The sequence below is a fragment of the Taudactylus pleione genome, unplaced genomic scaffold (assembly GCF_031769625.1).
Source record: "Taudactylus pleione unplaced genomic scaffold, aTauple2 ptg002621c, whole genome shotgun sequence".
NCBI lineage: Eukaryota > Metazoa > Chordata > Amphibia > Anura > Myobatrachidae > Taudactylus > Taudactylus pleione.
Window position 1 is genome coordinate 69,782 of NW_028286999.1, and position 24,484 is coordinate 94,265.

General features: G+C 46.7%; 1 protein-coding gene across 1 annotated transcript; it reads left to right on the forward strand.

Annotated features, from left to right (window-relative positions):
* Window positions 1-23,719, forward strand: LOC148431230 (TOG array regulator of axonemal microtubules protein 1-like). The gene is made up of 8 exons (XM_088466190.1): window positions 1-126; window positions 9,761-9,872; window positions 16,269-16,361; window positions 17,730-17,865; window positions 19,787-19,892; window positions 22,686-22,921; window positions 23,043-23,201; window positions 23,599-23,719. Exons 1-8 carry the CDS (start codon window positions 1-3, stop codon window positions 23,717-23,719), a joined length of 1,089 nt encoding a protein of 362 aa, XP_088322316.1.
* Window positions 23,720-24,484: the final 765 nt, after the last annotated feature.

Sequence of the window (24,484 nt, forward strand, 5' to 3'; positions counted from 1 at the left end):
ATGTTCCCTCAAATTAAGCCGAATGCTCATCGAATGTTGAGCACTGCGAAGGGGAAATATGCATTTCCCTGGGATCGTGCAGGACAGGCAGCTGATGTATTTCCAGGCCCTCAGACCTGTGACCAGGTGAGTCCTGATCATTTCATGTCTTTCCCCTGTTGGTTTTATTTTTTCCTCACAACAATATGTCTGTGACCTGGGCAGGATCTCACCCCATAGATATATGATACATAGTGACTGTAATGACTGTGGAGCACGGGCTGATGGCGCTATAGTAATGCACAATTACAGCGTTATTGCAGCATAAACATAGTTTCCTACTTTTGCAAAAGCATTTCAGGGAGATTGTGAAAGCAACAGCTGTGAGTGCGCGGTAAAGTGGGCGTGTACTGCTACATCTGAGAGGCGTGTCATAAAATGTACTTAAACTAAATATATGTAAACAAGCCCCAAAGCAGTTAGATCTACTTGTTGATGAAAACACACTAATACTTATCAGAAAATGCATGTAACCATAGGGATCATTGGCCCTGATTCAGACCCACTCGCGAGCGGCTGTCCGCTCGCAAGTGGGTCGATGTTCTGCACTGAGCATGCGCACGACGGTGGGAGCTCCGTCGTGCGCATGCGCCAGACGCGACGAGCGAAGGAAAGTCCTTCGCTCGTTGTGTCTGATCAAAGGGGGCGTGCTGTCGATGTTGATTGACAGCACGCCCCCTTTGGTGGGCATGCTGGGGGCGTGCCTCCCTGACGGGGGCGTTCCCACGGGAACGCCTCCCGTCAGAAGCCGGCCCACTGACATCACTAGTGATGTCAGTGGGAGTGATTTTGGCTCTGATAGAACCAAAATCACTCCGGAGCTTGCGGTTGAAAACCTCAAACGCAGGCTCCGGCTCGCCGTTTCGATGGTCGCGATGGTCAAGACCATCGCGGCCATCAAACTGCACGCTTGTATAGCCTGTGGGTGGTGACCCACAGCTATACGAGCGTCCAGGAGGACGCTCCATTTTCATGGAGGGCGGCCCTCATTCAGAGCGTGCGCTCTGCTCAGAGCGTACGGCTCTGAATGAGGGCCATTGTGCCTTATAACCAATGCAGGGAAATTATACTAATTATCCCACTTGAATGTATATAGCTCTGTTTTTTTTTCTTTATATAACAGCTACATAAAGGGGGTAAGGTGTAATCAGGGAGATGCTGGACTCTTCAGGGAGTCAGGGAGATTCTGTTATTTCAGGGAGCCTGTTCTGAGCCGTCCACTGGATGGATTTGGATGAAAACTTCATAGAGTGGTAACATTGGATCACAGAAGGGGATGAAGTCAGCATCCCAGCAGGTGGGATGCCGATGGTCAAAATACTGGAATAGCCGGGATCCCGACGCTGGAATACAGCGTCGGGATCCCGGCTCCCGAATCTCGACCGCCTGCTTCCCGAAGGTAAGTATCAGGGGTTAGGCCAGTGGTTCCCAAACTTTTTTGAATTACGGCACCCTAGAGTATCATCATTGTTTTCACGGCACCCCTAAGCCAGTAGTTTGTTAATGAGAAATTCAGAATAAATTTTTGTAAAGCTAAGTAAATTGTGCTTCCTGTCATCCTTAGGGTCAGTTATGTGGTGGTGGACAGGTTTGCACTTCTGTTTATCCACATATTTACATTACATTGACCATAAAAAATTAGATTTGATGCTGGACAACTGACCTGAGGCACCCCTGCAAGTGTCTTGGGGCACCCCAGGGTGCCGCGGCGCACAGTTTGGGAAATGCTGGGTTAGGCGGAGGGTCAGGTTTAGTGTTAGGCACTAGTGGGAGGGTTAGGATCTAAGAGGGGAGGGTTAGATTTAGGGTGTGGGAAGGGGGAGGTTAGGTTTAGGCATCGGGGAAAGAGGGTTAGGGTTAGGCACTAGGGGAAGGGTTGGGATCTAAGAGGGGAGGGTTAGGTTTAAGGTGTGGGGAGGGGGAGGTTAGATTTAGACACTAGGGGGAGGTTAGGTTCAGGCACCAGGGAGGAGGGTTATGGGTAAGGGTTAGTTAATAGTAGGATACTTACCTTATTGTATCAGGAGTCTGGCTGTCGGGATGCCACTGTCAATATTCTGACTGGTGGCATCACAGCCGCCGGAATCCCATGCACAACCCCCCATAATACATACTAGGTGGTTGAATTCCCGGTCAGACCTCCCGCTGGTGTACGCTGGTCAAAATGTTGACCCGGAGAGGCTGTTCTGGTCCTTACACTAGATGGATTTGGATGATCTGGGATCCCTAATTCAGTGGTTGGGGTCCCAGTCAGACCTCACAGCGGAGTGCGCCGGTCAGTACTTTGACCCAGGGAGCCTGTTCTGGGCCTTACACCGGATGGGTTTGGACAACATCACATAACATAATAACTTGAAGGTTCATCAGCTAGTATATACATTATATACAGTATATATATACTGTATGTGTATATATATATATATATGTATGTATGTGTGTATATATACATATACATACTCCAGTCTGGCAGCACTCTAGTCAAAGATAACAGTTGGACACAGGGATATAGCAACGTTTCGGAGCTATCTGTTGCTCCATCATCTAGGTCAAGATTACATGACAAACAATAAACAGTTATAGATACTTACACATGACCACAAGTGTATCTATAAATGTTTATTGTTTGTCATGTAATCTTGACCTTGATGATGGAGCGATAAAACGTTGATATCTCTGTGTCCAGCTGTTATCTTTGACTAGAGTCCTGCCAGACCAGAGTTATATTTGGGCGGACTGTTATGTGACCCTATTGGAGGGCACCTGGACGTTTCCTACTTTGTTTGCTGCTTCAGTGTTATTAGACCTTTTTGTCAGATGTTACTATGGTATACTGAAGTAAAATTACAAGCATTTTATAAGTGTCAAAGCTTTTATTGACATTTACATTGTTTATGCAAAGAGTCAATATTTGCAGTGTTGACCCTCCTTTTTCGAGACCTCTGCAATTCGCTCTGGCATGCTGTCAATCAACTTCTGGGCCACATACTGACTGATGGCCACCCATTCTTGCCTAATCAATGCTTGGAGTATGTCAGAATTTGTGGGTTTTTGTTTGTCCATCTGCTTCTTGAGGATTGACCACAAGTTCTCAATGGGATTAAGGTCTGGAGAGTTTCCTGATCATGGACCCAAAATTTTGATGTTCTGTTCCCCGAGCCACTTAGTTATCACTTTTGCCTTATGGCAAGGTGCTCCATCATGCTGGAAAAGGCATTGTTTGTCACCAGACTGTTCTTGGATGGTTGGGAGAAGTTGCTCTTGGAAGATATTTTGGTACCATTCTTTATTCATGGCTGTGTCCTTAGGCAAAATGGTGAGAAGCATCCTGGAGACCACACATGAATGGTCTCCAGGATGCTTTACTGTTGGCAGGACACAGGACTGATGGTAGTGCTCACCTTTTCTTCTCCGGACAAGCGTTTTTCCTGATGCCCCAAACAATTTAAAAAGGGATTCATCGAAGAAAATAAGAGTTATGGTATAACATACCTTTGTTAACTCTCTTTCTTCGAGGTCCATAGGGTCCACAGAAATGACTTTGGTTATGTAGCTGGAGTTCGTGCCTGGAGTGATCCTGGCACCAAACAGCCAACAAGCTTTAGCTCCCAGGATGCCCTGGGTCCTCATCCATACCTACCCCACCTCTAGCTACAGGCAGTCAGTTTGTTATCAAGCCCAAGCAGGAGCAGGAAAGAAAAAATTGAAAACGAAGAAAGGACCCTTGCATTTCAGACACACTCTCTGTAAGAAGAGGGAATCATAGAAATACAAAAGAAAAGAATTTCCCAACAACAACATGTGCGTTAGAGTGGGTGCTCTGTGGACCCTATGGACCTCGAAGAAAATGAGTTAACAAAGGTATGTTATACCATAACTCTTATTTTCTTCTTCAGGGTCCATAGGGTCCACAGAAATTACCTTGGGATGTCCCAAAGCAGTTCCTCCTAGGGGTGGGGATGCTCCTGGGTCTCAGTAGAAAGGAAAATCCTACACCCAAAGGAAGCATCCTGAGAGGCAAACGTGTCAAACGCATAAAATTTGACAAAGGTGTGGACGGAAGACCACATGGCTGCCTTGCAAATCTGTTCAGCAGAGGCACCCCATCGCACCACCCATGATGGTCCCACAGACCTCGGGGAATGCGCCGTGACTATATCATGAACAACAAGATCAGCTTGTGTATAAGCTTGAGAAATTGTCATACACAACCATCTGGCCAAAGTCTGTTTGTTTTCTGGCCAGCCTCGCTTGTGACAGCCATACAACACAAATAAAGAATCTGACTTTCTAATGGAGTTGGTGCTGTCTACATAGAGCCTGCACAACATCCAGTGATGCTTCACCAGCCAAAAGGCCAGAAGCTTGCAAAGCCAGAACCACAATCTCTTCATTCATATGAAACTGGGATCCTACTTTAGGAATATTAAAAAAGGAGAGTGAAAAGATAGGGCTGCAAATAGGAGACCCTGCCGGCCGAAGCAATAGCCAGAAGAAAAACCGTCTTCGCTGTCAACCACTTTAGGTCTACTGATGACTGCGAATCACAGAAATTGATGGTGGGACGGTGCAATTGGTACATAAAGATATGCATCTTGAATATCCAAGGATACCATGAAATACCCTGGTTCCATGGCCAACACTATCGAACGCAGAGTTTCCATGCGAAGCTTGGGCAACTCAATAAATGTGTTGAGACCTTTTAGGTCTAGAATAGGCCGGTGGGATCCGTTGGGTTTTTGAATCAAGAAGAGGTTGGAATAATATCCCTTTCCTAGTTGATTCACTGGAATTGGGATTATTACCCCTGACACCAGCAGGGAGTTTATAGCCTGCTGGAGGGCCAGGGCTTTCGCAGAATCTGCTGCTGAAGTTATGCTGTAAAACCTTTGCGGGGACTCCAGAAAGTAAGGGTGTACCCCTGGGAGACTACCTCCCGAACCCAGGCATCTGTTGTAAAATGCCAGGTGTCTGAATATTGAAGAAGTCAGCCTCCTATCCTGGGATCCCCCAGAGGGAGGCACGTCCAATCAAGCTGCAGGCTTAACATCAGACTTGACAGCCGGATGTCTGTTTGGCCAGGACTTCTTAGACTGTGGTTTCCTATGAGAGCTGGCTTTAGCGGAAGCCTGACCTCTTTCTTTTCCTTGCGGGCCAAAAGGCCCAAAAGGCTGACCGCTTAGGTCTAGCAGTGGATGCCAAAGGTAGACCAGCCATTTTAGAGGCTGCCACCGTAGCAACAACCTTGTCTAACTCTGTGCCAAACAAAATGCCCCCCAAGAATGGAAGGGATTCCAGGGCTCTCTTAGATCCTGCATCTGCTTTCCAGTCCCTCAGCCAAAGTGCTCTCCGAGCCACAACTGAGACTGCTGATGCTTTAGAGCAGTGGTTCTCAAACTCGGTCCTCAGGACCCCACACAGTTCACTTTTTGCAGGTCACCCAGTAGGTGCACAGGTGTATCCATTAGTCACTGACACGTTTAAAAAGATCCACAGGTGCAGCTAACTGTTTCACTAGTAATTATGTGAGGAGACCTGCAAAACATGTACTGTTTGGGGTCCTGAGGACCAAGTTTGAGAAACTGTGCTTTAGAGGGTAATATACCAGCATCCAAAGCTGTCTCTCCCAAGTAGGATGCTGCCTCCTTAACATAGGAGATAATTGTCAGCTGTTCCCTGGAAGCTTCTGGAAGAGCATTTTCCAGTGTCTTCATCCATTCCTCAATGGCCTTGGAGACCTAAGCTGTAGCCATGGCTGGGCGAGTAACAGTACCCGACAGAGAAAATATTGCCTTAAATGCAGGTTTCAGTTTCCTATCTGTGGGACAATTAAGTGAGGATGCAGACGGTATAAGCAATGTGGCATTGCAAGCTAGATGTGCCACATGTGCATCCACTGATGGAGGAACCTCCCATTTAGTGCAGTGATCCACTGGAAAGGGGTATAAGGCTTCAACCTTTCTAGTAATATGGAATTTCCTATCTGGCTACTTCCACGCTTCCCCCATAAGATCCGAAAAGGTGCTCAGATCTTGGAAACTCAGGTTTTATAACCCTCTGATGTTTAAATCCTGGAGCCTTTCTTTGCACTGGCTCCTCCTCATCAATGTTTAGCACTGCCTTGACCGCCCTAATCAGATAAGGAACATCTGCAGTTGGAAAATGGTCTCCCTCATCTGAGGGGGATTCCTGAGAGGAACCCTGTGTATCCCCCCTCATCAGAAGATGTACCAGAATCTGAAGGCTGGACAGTGTGTGAAGCCGACCATCTCCAAGACTTTGGCTATATCGGCTTAGTTGTCTGTTTAGGCTGCTTAGAAGCTGCTAAAGATGAAGCCACATTCTGACTTGAGTGAGCATACATATCCAACCTGGATGCATGCATCGGGGGAAAAAATATAGCAGGTTGCAGCTGCTGAGAGGACCCCAGTATTGCGGCTGGCCCAGGGGCCGCCAATCTATCCACAACCTGTGCCATAATCTGGGAAAAGGAAGCCCACGGGGGCTCCAGCCCAGAAGCTGGTAAATTTGACAGATGTGGCGACTCCTTAACACAGTGGCCACATAATCCATCCTGTATGAAATCTTGTGGCGACAACCCCACTTTACAGGCCATACATGACACCAGCACAGGAGACTCAGCCACCTGTCTTTCAGCTTCCAAGGACATAACAATATCTCTATTGATATGCAAAGTCTGAGTATAAATGTGACAATGTTTTACACCCAATATATCCCACACCTGCAGCAGAGGGTTAATGAGGAGAAACAGCAGTGATAGATTATGACTGACAGTTATTCAGAAAAAGGCAGCAAAACACAGCAGATTTAAAACAAAGTCACATACAATGCACATAGATACATAGTTGATATATATTATAACTATATCCACCAAGCTCTTTTAGCAACTACTGTATAGCCCAGGTAATCTATTGAGCTCTGTATGACCTGATCACCATAGAGAGAGGTATACAGGGAGACTGACCCAACCTCCTGAGAACCTAGCCACCGAGAGCACATGAGAGTGGTCTCCGGCCAACTCATATAGAAGGAGGCTGGGAGGAGCAACCAGGACCCGGGAAGTTTTGCAACTGAACCAGCGTCCAGGTCGGGGGAGGGGCTGCCAGGGGATAGTGTACCTCCCCTTATGCTGTACGTATCCACCTAACACACTGACATGGGCGCCGCCATCAAGCACCTGGCTGTCAGGATCCCTCCTGTCCCGGTGGTCTAGTGCCGGAGACAGTTTACACATGGCTCTGCACTACAGCGTCCTCCGGTCGGTCTCCACTGTCAGAGGCACAGACTGCCACACATAGTCTCTCATGTCAGTGGCCGCGGGAAACCCCTTACCTGCATCCCAGATGTTCCCGGTTGCAGTCCTGGGCTGGTTAAGCCCGCCAAAAGCTCTAGTACCCACACCAGCATTGCGGCCGGGGAGAAGAACGGCGACACGAGCGTCTATCCGGATGCTAAGCTGCTTCAGGTCTCCCCTCCGTCAGTCCCACTGACCGCATGGTGCTCCTTCACAAAACAGCAAAAAACTGACTGCCTGTAGCCAGGGGCAGGGTATATATGGAGGAGGACCCAGGGCATCTTGGGAGCTAAAGCTTGTTGACTGTTTGGTGCCTGGATCACTCCAGCTACATACTCATGGTAATTTCTGTGGACCCTATGGGCCCCGAAGAAGAAAATAACTTTACCCCAGTCCCAGGGCTGGCTCTAGGGGTGTTTGACCAGTGCGGTCACACAGGGGGACCACCCGTAGAGAGCGCACCCCTCCCCAGCATCCCGATGTCAGCGGGACAGTACTGTCCCACTGTTCCACTACTGTCACCCGTTGTCAAATCGGGAGGTTGTACTGTACTGTCCTGCTGTCAAATCAGGAGGTTGGGGACCCCCACCGCCACAGCCGTGCGGCGGTGCCGGACCCCCGGAGTGTGAATGGATGCCGTGCGGCATCCATTCACTGGCGGGAGAGGGCAGGGGGAAGCCCAGCCAGTGACTGAGTGCTGATCTTTTACCCCCAGCCTGACGGTATTTGGAGGCGTGCCATGCGGGCATGCCTCCAAGTTACGTCACATAGGGGGCGTGGCCTATGATTAAACCACACCCCCAAATTTTGCGATGTATGGGGCACATTATCAAGGGCCGGCACAGGGTGCTCCAACCCCTGGAGCCAGCCTGCCCAGTCTCCAGCAGTCCAAACCCTGTACCTTTTGAAGAATATCAGTCTGTCCCTGATGTTATACTGGAGAGAAGTGGCGTCTTTGCTGCCCTTCTTGAATTAATTGTAATTAATCTGATCACTCTTCATGACATTCTGGAGTATATGCAAATTGCCATAATAAAAACTGAAGCAGCAGACTTTGTGCAAACCAATACTTGTGTAATTCCCAAAACTTTTGGCTACGACTATATATATATATATATATATATATATATATACGACAGGCTCAATCCACGGCACTCGACCATCTGGGGTGCCCTTGGTATGTGACCACACCATCTACATAAAAAATATCATACAAACTCGGCACTCACATGCTTTTCAAACTGCAACTCCTTTGAACATAGGGAATGTTGGTTCCAAATTATTGCAATATTTTGGAACCAACATTCCCTATGTTCAAAGGAGTTGTAGTTTGAAAAGCATGTGAGTGCCGAGTTTGTATGATATTTTTTATGTAGATGGTGTGGTCACATACCAAGGGCACCCCAGATGGTCGAGTGCCGTGGATTGAGCCTGTCGTTTATTTAAATTTTGTGGTCACACTTGCTAGGGCACCCTGTTTTTCAAATGTAAGACAAACTTTTTTTCTTTTTCCAGGTGCTTATTAACTGATAGCCCTGGGTGTGGTCCTGTCTCTTTAAGGCAGGACCCAGTTTTCTGTTTAAAATGTATGCAAGCTTGAGGCCAAGATGGCAGATCAAGTTCATTTATCTGGGAATCAGTGTAGGGACTGGCTGGATGGGAATGACCGTGAAGCGGTGGCCAGCTTAACAAATTATTGCAATATTTTGGAACCAACATTCCCTATGTTCAAAGGAGTTGCAGTTTGAAAAGCATGTGAGTGCCGAGTTTGTATGATATTTTTTATGTAGATGGTGTGGTCACATACCAAGGGCACCCCAGATGGTCGAGTGCCGTGGATTGAGCCTGTCGTTTATTGAAATTTTGTGGTCACACTTGCTAGGGCACCCTGTTTTTCAAATGTAAGACAAACTTTTTTTCTTTTTCCAGGTGCTTATTAACTGATAGCCCTGGGTGTGGTCCTGTCTCTTTAAGGCAGGACCCAGTTTTCTGTTTAAAATGTATGCAAGCTTGAGGCCAAGATGGCAGATCAAGTTCATTTATCTGAGAATCAGTGTAGGGACTGGCTGGATGGGAATGACCGTGAAGCGGTGGCCAGCTTAACAAATTATTGCAATATTTTGGAACCAACATTCCCTATGTTCAAAGGAGTTGCAGTTTGAAAAGCATGTGAATGCCGAGTTTGTATGATATTTTATATATATATATATATATATATATATACATATATATATATATCTATATATATATGAGTGTGTTGATCCCTGTGTTATATTAACATATTATCTTCTATTGTCCTGTTGTGCTTCTCCTTACTTCGTCCTCTCTGTTATACTGTATGTGTAGTTATTATAATATTGTTTGTTCTGATCACTTATTAAGCTGGGTCCTGTATGTTTCTGTTTGCAGCTGCCCACACTTTCTTTTGTTCCCCGTAAATGTACTGGAAGAAGCTCAAATGCTCAAGGCCGGAATTCTGCCTATTATAACATCCAGCTGGAGACTTTGCCTACATTGTCTGGTAAATACATTTTTATTCTTCTGTCTCCGGGCAGCATTTATATAGCCAGGGCCGGCTGTACCGTTTAGGCAGCTTTAGGCTGCTGCCTAGGGTGCCAGGATCTGGGGCGCCACAGAGTCTGCCTATCACAATATTAAATGCATTCTTGTACTAAATGCAGGTGATGGCTGTGGAACTTCTTAGATGCCACCTCCTCACTTTCAACTGAGGGTCTGGGAGGTGGTGGTGGGAGAGGGTGGGGGCTGAAGTTTTACCAAGGTTGCCGAGATACCTTCCTCCAGCCTTGTATACAGCCCAGTGCTGCCTGGGTAGTGGGTCTTGTGTGTGCTCAGGGCCTGATTCAGAGCCGGATGCTCTGACCAGAGCGCTCGCTCTGAATCAGGGCCCTCCTACCTCAACTTGGAGCGGCCTCATGGACGCTTGCATAGCTGTGGGTTACTACCCACAGCTATAGCGAGCATCCATGATGATGGTCGCGATGGTCAAGACCATCACGACCATCGGGCTTGCGACGAGACCCTGCGGTAGGGTCTCGCTGCCACAAGCCCTGGAGTGATTTTGGCTCTATCAGAGCCAAAATCACTCCTACTGACATCACTACTGATGTCAGTGGGGCCGGACTCAGACGGTAGGCGTTCCCATGGGAACGCCTCCGTCTGGCAGCCATGCCCCCGGCACGCCCACCAAAGGGGGAGTGCTGTCACTCACCATCGGATTGCCCGTCGCTCGCCGGGTCTCGTGCATGCGCACGACGGAGCTCCCTCTGACGTGCGCATGCGCACTTAGGCACCATCGACATGCTTGCGAGTGTACAGCACTCGCGAGCAGGTCAGAATCAGGCCCTCTGGTACCCAAACATTCGCCCAAAGATCTATGTCATAATTGTTGATATGTGTATACTATTACTAATTTGTGCTGTACATGGTTATTAAATAGCAGACACCAGCGGTTTGGTAGACACTCCAGCCAGACAGACTTAAGCAGGAGCATGTAATTATTGTAGTGCACAGTATCAGTACAGCCGTACTCACAGTTATGTATACAGGCAGCGTTGATGGAGCAAAGTATACAGCGGACCATCCGGTCATGTATGTAGGCAGGAGCACAGGATTTAGCAGGGTCCCCCACAGAGCTAAGTAGTAAATGACTGTGTACTACTGTGGTGCTCAAACGCAGTGACTTAAAATGGTGTCACACATGCGCAGACTAAAGAATGGCGGCCATCTTGGTAAAGGATCAGATGCTTCATGTAGTGGAGCATTATGGAGGAGGCGCAGTAGCACACTCCATATGTACCAACAATAGTGTGGTTTCCTTACAAACTGTGTTTATTTACTTTTTCCACTTTTTTAATGTATTTATGTTTCATTTATTATATGTAAAATACCCCGTATATATTACATCTGCAGAGATATATAACCCAGTACGACCATCGGGACAGACTGAAGTGAAGTGGTCCAAACCTGAGCCTCCAAAGGCTAAGCTAAGCTTTCCAAGCCCTCAGAAATGTGACCAGGTGAGTCGTGATCATATTTATGTTTTTCCCCTGTTGGTTTTATTTATTCCTCACAACAATATTTCTGTGACCTGGGCAGGATCTCACCTCATAGATAGATGATACATAGTGACTGTAATGACTGTGGAGCACAGGCTGATGGCTCTATAGTAATGCACCATTACAGCGTTATTGCAGCATAAATTACCTATACAGTGTCAGGTTACCTGGAGATCTACCAGTATGTACATAGGATTTGTATGATGGATGCTCTGTGTTTGTTAGGGTTTTGTTCTCTTCTGTTCACAGGGGGTGACAAGGGCGGTCATCCCTGGACCTACACATGGAAAGGTCCCCCACACCCATCGGGGTTGAAGTGGGCCGAAGGAGACGGAACCAGTTCCGCCTCTTCCGGCCCACCTAAACCTGTCGCCACAGGGAGGCTCTATTTGCCAGATGACCACTGCGATTTTGTAACCAGTGGGCACCAGGCTCCCTCCCTGCAGCAGCAGCCGGAGCCGGTGGTTGGAGCTCACTCGGGAGCTCCAGTTTCCGGCTCACGCAGTGTGCAGTATGGGAGAGACGTCATGACTTCTCTTCCATAGTCAGGGGAGCAGCCGAGCGGACTGGCTTAAGATAAGTATTCGTTTTTTGGGTGGGGTTTTGTGCAAGCAGCTTACTGGAGGCATTACTCAGGGGGCATTACTATTGGGAGCACTACTACTGGGCACATTACTTAGGGGGCACTACTACTGGGGCATTACTCAGGGGGCATTACTATTGGGAGCACTACTACTGGGGACATTACTTAGTGGGCACTACTACTGGGGCATTACTATTGGGGCTCTAGTACTTGGGGGCGGGGCACTACTACAGGGGACACTACTACAGAAGGAGCATTACTAGTGGGGGCATTACCACAGGGGACACTACCACAGGGGGCATGACTTCTGGGGGCATTACTATTGCAGGCACTACTACTGGGGGCATTACTCAGGGGGCATTACTATTGGGGGCTCTACTACTAGGGGGCGCTACTACTTGGGACATTACTACTGGAGCACTATTACAAGGAGCATTACTATTGAGGGCACTACGACAGGGGCATTACTACTGGGGACATTTATACAGGGGACATTACTATTGAGGCATTACAACTAGGGATACTACCACACGGGACACTACCACAGGGGGCATGACTATAGGGGGCAAGACTACTGGAGGCACTACTAATGGGGGTATTGCATAGGCTACTAATGGGGGTATTTCATAGGGGGCACCACTCCTGGGAGCCCTACTACTTTGTGCACTGCATAAAGGGCACCACTACTGTGGGTTCTGCAAATGGGGCACTACCACTGTGGACACTGACACTACTGGGGGTACTGCATAAGGGGCACCACTACTGTGGGCTCTGCATAAGGTCCCAATTGCGCATACCCCCAGTTCATCCACATTTATTAGGGCCCCCCACATGTTTGTTGCCCAGGGGCCCCCACAGGCCTTAATCCGGACCTGCTGTTCACCTAATACAATATACAGCGCCCATGACCCTGACGCTAAGGGCGCATACATACAGGAACTAGTTATGCACCCATGGTCCATCGTTTTCAGTTTCATGCTGTCCATAGAGACTGAGGATAAAGCAGAGAACATTGTCCTGTCTGGGCTGGGCCAGATAAGGGCCACAGGGGCCTGGAGCTGGGAAATATACAGGGCCTATTGTTAGCACCCGAGCTGCTGGAGGGGATGTGACCAGCATCACTTACATGTCATTTCACATGTATATGAGCAGCTATGAGTGCAGTAGTCTCTTACTAACAGTGCCAGGTCACACTGCCCTAAGCTTTCATCAGTAAAAAGGGAAATCATTATTTATCAATATTGTGGTTTTAATGAGTGATAACGTTACAGATACACACATTGTATAAACTACATTTGTGGTTCAATTATTAATACAGTAGCTGAGGATCAGATTAATAGTAGTCATGTCTTTTGTTTGAACAACTTGCTGGACTACACATCACAATACAGCCTTAATTCTGACACCATCTGCGCTGCCACTAAACTCTGATATAGAGAATAACAATTCCGCAGGAGTGATACATAAATATATAAATGGTTAAATATCTGATTAAAGTCATATCCTCAGCCTCTACTGGATATTGTCCTATTGCCAATGAATTTAGAAAATGTTACATTTGCAATTATCCCTATTATATTCACCATGGGATAAAAACTATTTGTTTCACTATTATTCAACATATTTCTGTCCAGGGCCAGTGACACCACATTGTAAATGTCAGCCTGAGCCATTCTTCTGCCATTTAGTTGAAATTGATGTGTTTATATATATATATATATATATATATTGGTCTGTCTGTTTGTTTGCTTGTCTGACTATGCATTCGGACACTCCTGCACCGATTGGCATCAAACCAAGTGGTCCAGTTGGATCCTGGCCAGGATTTAGGGGTTATGGTCCTGTTTGGACCTACCTTGGTGAACGTTGGGCAGAACTTTTACCCGGGGAGCCTGTTCTGAGCCTTCCATTTGATGAATTTGGCCAAAAACTTCTTAGAGTGGTAACATTGGATCCCAGCTCCAGAATCTCGACCGCCTGCTTCCCGAAGGTAAGTATCAGGGGTTAGGTTTAGAGCTATGGTTAGGCACTAGGGGGAGGGTTAGGGTAAGGCACTAAGGGGGTGGGTTAGGTTTAGGGTGCGGGGAGGTTAGGTTTAGGCACTAAGGGGGGAGATTAAGTTCAGGTACTGGGGAGGGAGGGTTACAGGAAGGGGTAAGGGTTAGTGGAAGCCTAGGATACTTATTGTAAGTAATAGTAATGGGATTAATTTCTGACTGTCGGGATTCCGCTGTCAGTATTCTATCTATCTATCTATCTATCTATCTATCTATCTAGAGAGAGAGTCATCTATACCAAATATAAAATCAAACGCTAATAAGAATTTAAGTTCTGTAGTGTAAAACAGTCAAACATTGCACATGACACTGTACAATGTGTGTGAATGACTTACAGTAGTATATATATATATATATATATAATTATATATATTTCTCTATAGGTCAGTGTGCAGTGAACCTTTTCTGATATGAGTGTGTTGATGATCCCTGTATTATATTATTACCGTGGCAGTATCACCAGAGGTGGCACTGGTGAGCAGCAGATTCAGTGTGAGGCAGGATAGATCCGCCCACACAGAGAAGAAAAGGAGTCTGGGAAGTTGGGTATGGGCTGACTGGTGGAGAGAGCTCAGGTGTGGGCTGGTGAGACAGACCAGTCAGAGAGCCCAGTGAAGATGAGTGAGCCATTGGGAGGCCAGGAGGCCGGTGTCCGAATCTTGCAGGAGGCAAGGGGGGGACCACAAACTCTCAGACTGTGACGAGAAGGCAGTGGAGCTGCAGGCTGAGGAAGCCAAGGCCTACCCTGGAGGATACAGGGAAGGCATAGAGACAGACTATGTGTGTGTAGTTGTGTCAGCCAACTAAAGACCAGGCCGGAGCCTGTGTTAACCTGCAGGAAGCGGGGCTAAGCTGACTTGGGACTTTTGTTTGCAGACTAGCTGCTCCCTTATAGAGAGAGTTGAAGAAGTGAGTTCATCGCCCCAAACAGGGGCTAGGTTTGTTTGTTATTTTCTGTTTCCTGATTTCATATGCTGGCAGTAAAGAATCACCTTGTTTATTTCACCTGAAAGCTGTGTGTGGACCCTCATTAAGCACCTAAACACTCCACCCATTCTCCCTCTGCCGAGCTAATAAACCCCAAGACATCACATTACATATTAACTTCTATTGTCCTATTGGGCTTCTCCTTACTTCATCCTCTCTGTTATACTGTATGTGTTGTTATTATAATATTGTTTGTTCTTATCACTAATTACACTGGGTCCTGTATGTTTCTGTGCTTACAGCTGCCTGCAATTCCTAATGTTACCCCTAAATGTACTGGAAGAGGCCCAAACGCTGGAGGCTGGAATTCTGCCTATTATAACATCCAGCTGGAGACTTTGCCTACATTGTCTGGTAAATACAATTTTATTCTTCTGTCTCCGGGCAGCATTTATATAGCCCTGTGCTGCCTGGGTAGTGAGTCTTGCATGTGTGCTCGCAGGCCAAATACTATGTAATAAGACAATACCATACAATAGAGTTTATGGAGGCGGTCAGAGAACGTTGGTCCACCGAGGTGAGGAAGGCAGCATCTGCCCGTTGTACAGCCCTGATCTACCCTAAGCTTGTATAGATCCCAGAATGTTGTATGTTCCGCCAGTGGCTCCCAGAATGTTGTATGTTCCGCCAGTCCCTATAGCTTTTCAGAAGCTACATGGACTCTGGTACCCAAACATTCGCCCAAAGATCTATGTCATCATTGTTGATATGTGTATACTATTACTATTTTGTGCTGTACACGGTTATTAAATAGCAGACACCAGCGGTTTGCTATATACTCCAGCTGGATAGACTTAACCAGGAGCATGTAATTATAGTAGTGTACAGTTTCAGTACAGCCATACTCACAGTTATGTATACAGGCAGCGGTGATGGAGCAGAGCATACAGCGGACTATCCGGTCATGTATGTAGGCAGGAGCACAGGATTCAGCAGGGTCCCCCACAGAGCTAAGTAGTGGTGCTCAAACGCAGTGACTCAAAATGGTGTCACACATGCGCAGACTAAAGAATGGCGGCCATCTTGGTAAAGGATCAGATGCTTCATGTAGTGGAGCATTGTGGCGGAGGTGCAGTAGCACACTCCATATGTACCAACAATAGTGTGGTTTCCTTACAATCTGTGTTTATTTACTTTTTCCATTTTTTGAATGTATTTATTTTTTTCATTTATTATGTGTGTTTGTCAATTCTCTGTATATATTATATCTGCAGAGATATATAATCCAGTACGACTGAGAACATCAGGACAGACAGAAATAAAGTGGTCCAAACCTGAGCCTCCAAAAGCTAAGATGGCCAAAGATCGTAAGTTTTTAAAACATTTTCAACCTCTGCCTCTTTGAAAACAAATTTTTTTTATATTTTGTGTTGACAATTGAGATTTATTCCAGGGGTAATCCGCTCCAGCCCTGACCATACATTTATTATCTAATTGTGGTACCAGCCAGTAAGATATTTGTTTTTATTGTCTATACAAGAGTTTCCCAATCGCAGTCCAGGTTTTAAGAATAGCCATGCTTGAGCACAGATGAGTTCATTAGTACCTCTGTCAATTTGATTTATCCATCTGGAGTCAAGCAGGGATATTCCTAAACTAGGACTGTAATGGCGGAATTTGGGAAACTCTGGTCTACTCTGAACTAGATGGCCTAGCAGTATGTCAGTGAGCCTTACCATAACAGAGCTATGGGCACCAAATGTTATTTTCACCAAGCATATCTTCCTATGGAATGCCCCATGCTGGTTTTATTGTTCTATTGAGCTATGATGTATAGTATTACCATTTGCATATAGTGTATAGTGGGGAGTACATATCTAATAATAATAATAATAATAGTCAGTTGGAAATGGTTTTAGTTGAGTATGTAAGGGGGTCGGGGTATTTTGTCTTACCCCGACCCCCATACATCATGACCTCATGAAGAGAGGGTTGGGTCAGGAGCAGGTAGCTGGTCACATCTTATGGCTGTGCTGCCAAGTTCCTTGCCAGACTACAAAGTGCCACTGGGCAGTACTAGTGCCCCATCACCCCTGTACTCCCTGGGTGGCGGAACTGGTTGCTCACCCCTCCGTATGTCCCTTATGCTGTGAGACTGCATATTGGATAGATACTAGATATAAGGCCACCCCCCCCCCCCCCCCAATTAGGGTTTTGAGTAAAAAAAAAAATCCTCAGGTAAAACAGTGAATTAGCAATAATTATATTATGAGTTCTTTTGTGAGAACATCCAGTCACACTATAACATTATGAGACCCCGTGTAATTCTAGCCAAAAGGGAGGTTCACATGGCTGGGGGAGAGTAGAGCAGGCCCCTTCACCAGTGATGTGGGTGGGATACGGGCCATGATGACACCCCCTCCCTGTCATTGATAATTATCACACATCTAAGTACAGTAACGTTACCTACTTGCACGCCTGCAAACATGATGTCACTGAGTAACTGAGGCTTTGTGAGCTGACATCTCCTGTAATTCTCTGCATAACATAGGATGAGTATCACGGTATTACATGGTTTTCTAATAAGCACCTGAACTATCTGGGTGAGGGAGAGGCCTCATGTGAGATCTGGCAGCATAGTCCATCTTCCTACAGATAACTACATGTACAGTAACTGCTGCATGTGAGCACTGGCCCTGCACTGTCTGACCTGTATTATTATGTATTGTTCTTAGCACCAAAAAGCTCCAGCAAAGTCCAATTGTCTGCTCATCATTGCACAGAGGTCACTCGCCCATCTGTGCCCAGAGAGCTGCCCAGACCGGACCCATCTCTGAATGATGCATTTAATCTGCTTTCTAACAACGACTGGTAAGTGAGGGACTGGGGAGGGTCAGTGTTACTGCTTGTTACCTTCTTTATTTTATGCTATTATATTACTTACTGTAGTGTCATTCCCATTCTGTGATTATAAACTAGTGCCAGATAGCACAATATTTCTGTACAGACTCCATTCTATCTATCTATCGATCGATCGATCTATCTATCTCATATCTATCTCATATCTATCTATCTATCCCATATCTATCTATCCCATATCTATCTATCTATCTATCTATCTATCTATCTATCTATCTATCTATCTATCTATCTATCTATCTATCTATCTATCTATCTATCTATCTATCTCATTATCTATCTATCTATCTATCTATCTATCTATCTATCTATCTATCTATCTATCTATCTATCTATCGGCACTAGCCACTGTGACATCTATAAGTTAGTCAAAAATTTATATAAATAAGTGGAGTTATTATTATTAATTAATGTGCATGAATCCTTTGCAATGAACTGAAAGTAAATCCATCCATACATAGGGGGAGATGTACTAAGACTTGGAGAGTGATAAAGTGGAGAGAGATAAAGTACAAACCAATCAGCTCCTAACTTTTATTTTACAGGCTGAATTTGAAAAGTGACAGGAGCTGATTGGCTGGTACTTTATCTGTCTCCACCTTATCACTCTATAAAGGCTTAGTACATCTCCCCCATAGTCATCTACAGTAGATCAGAGATTCTCAGGGAATATTATGAGAATTTCTCTTGGTGGAAGTAATTGCACATAGATTAATTTGGAATGTCACTTTCCTACCCCCTTTAGACGTGACGATGCCCAGTGTCCGACTGAGACATGAAGGGCCCACCGGGGGAATGCAGTGGTAGGGGCCCATTCTTAGGGGTGTGGCCAAGCTCCAGAGGGGGTGTGGCCAGCTTCCACAGAGGCTTGGATAACCATTAGAAAGTGCATAGTCTGGATCACTTTAAAAATATAGTAAATACTTGTAGTGCATGCATGATAATGTACCAGACTAATAACAGCAATGCATTATAGAAAATACACTATAGTACTGTGCAGTATAATGTAAGTTATGTATATTCAAGTGCACAGTCTGGAACCGGATCCCTAGAGGAGAGTGTGGGCCCTCAGGCAGTGGGGCCCTCTGGGGGTTTCCCCTGTATCCATCCCTGTTGGCCAGTCTGACCATGGCGATGCCTCTGGTGGTCCAACCATGAGATCCTGCCCGTCTGTCACTTACACACAATAAGCCCAGGCAGTGTATACTGTAGGTGCTCCTCAGATGCCTTTGTCAGGGGCTGTAACTGAGGAAGGTGCCTGAGGAGCAGGACAGTGCTGCCTGGTGGTAACATGAGAAATTCCATAATAACACTACACAATGACCTGTTACACTTGCTGGAAAAGAACCAGTTATTTCAGTAGTTTATATCCCATCTGTACCTAAAGCCTGTTGTGCTTATTGGAAGTACTGATGCTCTGCTTAGTATATTTGGTACTTGCTGCTATCTCATGTATCCTGACTATACATGCTGCTGATTGTTATATATGTAATTCTGGCTTTCTGCATTGCTGAGACAGACTTTCTGCTTATCGTCAGCCTTGTACCCACTTATACTTATACTGGGATATTGTCTCTCTCCACCCCTTACACCCCAGCTATCGCCACTCTCAGCCAATTCCCAGCTTCCAGCGTTGCCACGTCTCACCCCCTTACACTGATGGGGCTGTCACCTCACTGCCCCCTGCATTGGGTACAGTAGGCAGGGCGGGATGTGGGCTGCGCACTCCAGCTCCTACGGCATATGACGGAGATGGGACAGATGGTAGTGGATTATTATATAGATATAGATACACATCTATATGTGTGTGTCTATATATAGAGATAGAGAGTGATCATTTGGTGACCAGGATCCGTTGTTTAATTGTTTCCAGGGAGAAGAAGATTAAGGGCATCAATCTGGTGAGGTCACTGTCCATGTCCCATCCCACAGTTGTCCTGGAGAGACTTCATGCCCTCAGCATTGTGCTGACAAAAGAGGTAAATATATGTTACATATATATGTGTATGGCTGACAGGTGTGTGGGGTCCTTAGTGTTTGTTACAGTATTTGGTATGTGTAACACAAGTACATTACATCCTTCTGGGTCTCATTGTCCATCGCTCTCCTAGATCTTCTCCATGAATAAAATGTAGTTTATAGACAGACTGCTCATCAGTATCGTAACAGGCAAAACCATGCTGCCTGTCATGATATATCCTGATACCATAAGAATTGTCATAAACTTGCATAATGAGAGGTTCAAAGGTGACATTTTCTATTAAATCCCCTTCTTACAAGGTGTGAGTGTGGGGGAGGTTATAAGCAGGGCTGGCGAGGCATCCAGCAGGCCCCGTGTCTGATGTGTGACCATGGCAATCCTGGGGGTGTGTGCCTCTGTCTGACTACGTATTGATCCTAATGTGCCAATGGGGATGGAATTGCTCCTCCACCCAGCTTAGCTGGGGCCCCGCTGCAGGGGGTATTTACCTCTTGGCCAGGATGGCACTTGCCAGGAGAGCTGTCAGAGGGTGGGTGCCATCACGCCACCAGCCAGAGTCCCCAGAGAGGGTAGCAGCCAAGGGATAAGGGCCGTTTGTTGCGCAGCGCCATAGTAACGTGAGTCAGTAAAGCTCTAGAGTTGGGAAGACACTTGCCTGTGCTGACATGTCAGACTGACAGAATCCCCGTCAGTCAGTGAGGAGGACGGAGACGCCTGCCCCTATATCTCTTACAGGTCAGAGGAGCAGCTCAGCGCTGGGTCAAGCTATTATATAAAGTGTGGCCAGAGGAGGTGGGGATCTTAGGTGAAGTAAAGAGAAGGGAGAGCGGCTGCGTACCTGCACCTGTGTGTTGGTGAATGGCTGCAGCTCCCAAAGATGCCGGGGCAGTGTCAGTCCTGCAAGGGGAGAGAGGACAGGCGACCCAGCCCCCTTTCTCTGCTCTTTCACCCTAGAGGGGATGGAGCCAGTCCCTTATTCTGCAAGGGGCACTCGGATCCCTAGATACACCCCTACCCTGCCATTCCCCTCAGGCAGTCCGAGCATATGTAATCTTTACCTGCCCCACCACCTCTTAGCACCCCTAGGTATAAGTAGGTATGGTTGCATTTATGAAATGGACAGATAAGGTACAAGCATAGGGCAGCATTGATGATTTGCTGGTGCTGGAATACATCCTCTGCCTTTGGAAGTGATCCCGTATTGCTCAGTACCATTAGCTACTTATCTGGCTGGTCTCTTTCAGATCGCTCAAATTAAGATCGGAAATCACCTGCATAAGGGACATTCATGTTCCAGAATAATCCCCATAAGGTGTTCCAAATATGATTTTCTCAGAATACTATCAGATGCCTCTATAATAATATATATGTGTGTGGGAGCACTTACTGATGACTTGTGTCCATCTCACCATCGTCCCTTTGTGATCACCAACCACCGATGTTTGTGTCACAGTAAATGTGGAAGAGGGTTGTCAGGTGTTGGAACAATCACATGTACTGGGCACAGTTACTAATAGTCACTAATACATTACAGTCTAACATGAGCTTTGCATCCCCTTCTTACGGTCCCTGCGATATAGGCGCCTTATTTGGTTCTGTTTAGTGACTGCAGCAAATATGGGGAATTATTACTTACTGACACAGTATTGCCATTGATACATTTAGCCAGAGCAAGTAAAAGTAAGTTCTGGATGGTAAATTGTTGATTAGAAATAAATTTGGCCAATGTAAAGTAACAATTGGTTTAATAAGGTGTTTGTAGAGCTGAAAAATGGCTGCTTTGCTGTGTTTCTTTTTCTGTCTCATATATCTCCTATTCAGGGGCTGGTTGGCAATTTTAGCCTGGGGGGGCAAATGCATGCAGGTGGCCCTGGCAGAGGAGTAGCGTGTACCCAGGGTCCCCGGAGCACGTGCGTGCTTAGGCACCCCCCCTCAAGTGTTCCAGGGAGGAGGCGGCTCCATTTGGAATTAATGTAAAGTTAAAATACCTGTAGTGGTGCCCATATGCCGTGCCCCTTATACAGTGTCCCCAGTAGTGGTCCGCCCTGTGTAGTACCCCTTATATACCCCCAGTAGTAAGCCCCTTATGTAGTGCCCCCAGTAGTAGTCCCCCCCTTGTAATGCCCCCAGTAGTAGCTCCCCCCTTGTAGTGCCCCCAGTACTAGTTCCCCCCTTGTAGAGCCCCCAGTAGTAGCCCCCTTGTAGTACCCCCAGTAGTAATCCCCCTTGTGCCCCCAGTAGTAATCCCCCTTGTTGTGCCCCCAGTAGTAGCCCTCCGCAGTAGAGAGACACGTAAAAAAAACCACTTACCTGAAACCCCGCTCCTGGTCCCGCCGCTGCTATCAGCTTGTCCGTCCTCCCGGACCGCTTTGCACTGTGGGAGAGACGTCAAGACGTCTTGTCGTCTCTCCCATTACCCACTGCGGGAGCCGGAAGATGGCTCCCACAGTGGGAGCAGCAGCAGCCGATGAGAGTCTGACAGACTCTCATCAGCTGCTGAAACAAACACACAGCTGCCGGAGTCAGTGGCTGTGTGTTTGTCATTGTTTAGCGCTGACCGAACTCCGTCCGGTCAGCGCTACACGCGCGGTGCAGCCTTTGTCACAGTGACACAGACTGCCCACGGCCCGCATGGCGCTGTGGCCCGGGGGGCACATGGCACCCTGCCTCCCAGCCCAGCCCACCACTGCTCCTATTACATATGAAGGATTGATGTTCAAACTGGGATTATTTCCCCCTAACTTCCTTTGTGTACGTTCTGTAGTAAAATCTTCTATTTTATACATTGTAGGTGAAGAACTTGTGCTCCCAAGTGTCCCGGGCTGCCATTGGCTGTGTAGCTGACCTGTTCATACAGCTGGGGAAGGCCATGGATAGAGAGGTGGAGCATTGTGCACGTGTCCTGCTCTCCAGGGCGGGAGACTCCAACTTGTTTATACGGGAGGAGGTGGACCATGCACTACAGGCCATGGTGGACAATGTAACATCTGTCAGGTCTCTCACATCCCTCATAAATGGAGGACTCAGGTAATGGCTTTATAGTCTACATCTAGATTATATTATGTAGAATTACTCATTTGTATTTCTATATGTAGTATTTGGTCATTTGTCATGTTGGTGCTGATATCCGTTCATGTTCTATCTGTAGCCATGTGAACGCTGCCATCCGGAGCTGCGCAGCCAAACATTTATGTCATCTGGTGGAGAGAATGGGACAAAGGCGCGTCTTATCCGGGGCAAAGACCATCACGGAGAGAGCTGTACCCGCTATAGCCAGGTGTGCCCAGGATGGCTCTCAGGACACCAGGTTAGTAGTCTGCTCTGCTCCCAGAAAGGGGAATAACTGATATTATGCAGCCCATGCTCTGTGGTGATGTGATCAGTTCTACAAATCATTCTCACAGTGTTCAACAAGAGAGAGAGCTGCTCAGAGATGTTATAGAATAGTTATAATTATCCGCTCTCCCTTATTTAGCCTAATGTTATACAGGGCAGTGTTTGCCGGTTACACAGTCATAGACAACAGCCCTTATCCTCCGCTGGATAAATGTACACGAGAATAAGGAGCAAATGTAAAGCAAATCATAAAGAATGTATTGTCTGTAGGTGATGGTCCAGGCCTGAGCCTTCATGTGCTTATGTCAGGTTACATCCCTGGTCCCAGAATGGCTTATTACTTATTTACACACGTTTTTCTGTTGCAGGTTCTATGGCAGGAAGATGTTGCACCACCTGAAATCCCATCCGGATTTTGAGAACTGTCTGAGAACCTATGTCCCCGGCAAGGATTTGCCATACATAAAGAATATAATAAAACATCTGTAGATTTTTTTTCATATAACTTGTGGTTTCATGTGTTGTTGTGGTAAGTGTCCATTATCCTAAATACTCATTCTGTGTAGGCTGTGACCCTAGTGTAGGGCTGTATAGCTGGTGTGGGGTTGTTATAACTGTGTGTGCAGATTTATATAGCATGGTAATAGTTACAGAGGAGCTCAATAAGGAGATAAAGGAGAGGGAGCACTGTACCTGATACCACTGCTACAGGAGGACCCCATCCACCATTCTCCTGTGTGTCCCTGCAGCCTCCACCTCGTGCAGCTGATGTTTGCATTGGCTGGACACTCCCTACTCATCTACTGACTTTGTACCTATTTCCTATCACTGTTATTTGTGTCCTCACCATCATCACACCACACTCACTGGTTACCCTCACTCCCTCTCATTGTTATTTGTGTCCTCACCATCATCACACCACACTCACTGGTTACCCTCACTCCCTCTCACTGTTATTTGTGTCCTCATCACAACACCACACTCACTGGTTACCCTCACTCCCTCTCACTGTTATTTGTGTCCTCACTATCTTCACACCACACTCACTGGTTACCCTCACTCCCTCTCACTGTTATTTGTGTCCTCACCATCATCACACCACACTCACTGGTTACCCTCACTCCCTCTCACTGTTATTTGTGTCCTCACCATCATCACACCACACTCACTGGTTACCCTCACTCCCTCTCATTGTTATTTGTGTCCTCACCATCTTCACATCACACTCACTGGTTACCCTCACTCCCTCTCACT

What these genes read in the sequence shown, in the direction of transcription:
- LOC148431230 (XM_088466190.1), top strand. Translation starts at nt 1, where the DNA reads ATGTTCCCTCAAATTAAGCCGAATGCTCATCGAATGTTGAGCACTGCG. An exon ending in CTGCTTTCTAACAACGACTG is followed by an intron (nt 17,866 to 19,786) that starts GTAAGTGAGGGA and finishes AATTGTTTCCAG; the next exon opens with GGAGAAGAAGATTAAGGGCA. An exon ending in GCATTGTGCTGACAAAAGAG is followed by an intron (nt 19,893 to 22,685) that starts GTAAATATATGT and finishes TATACATTGTAG; the next exon opens with GTGAAGAACTTGTGCTCCCA.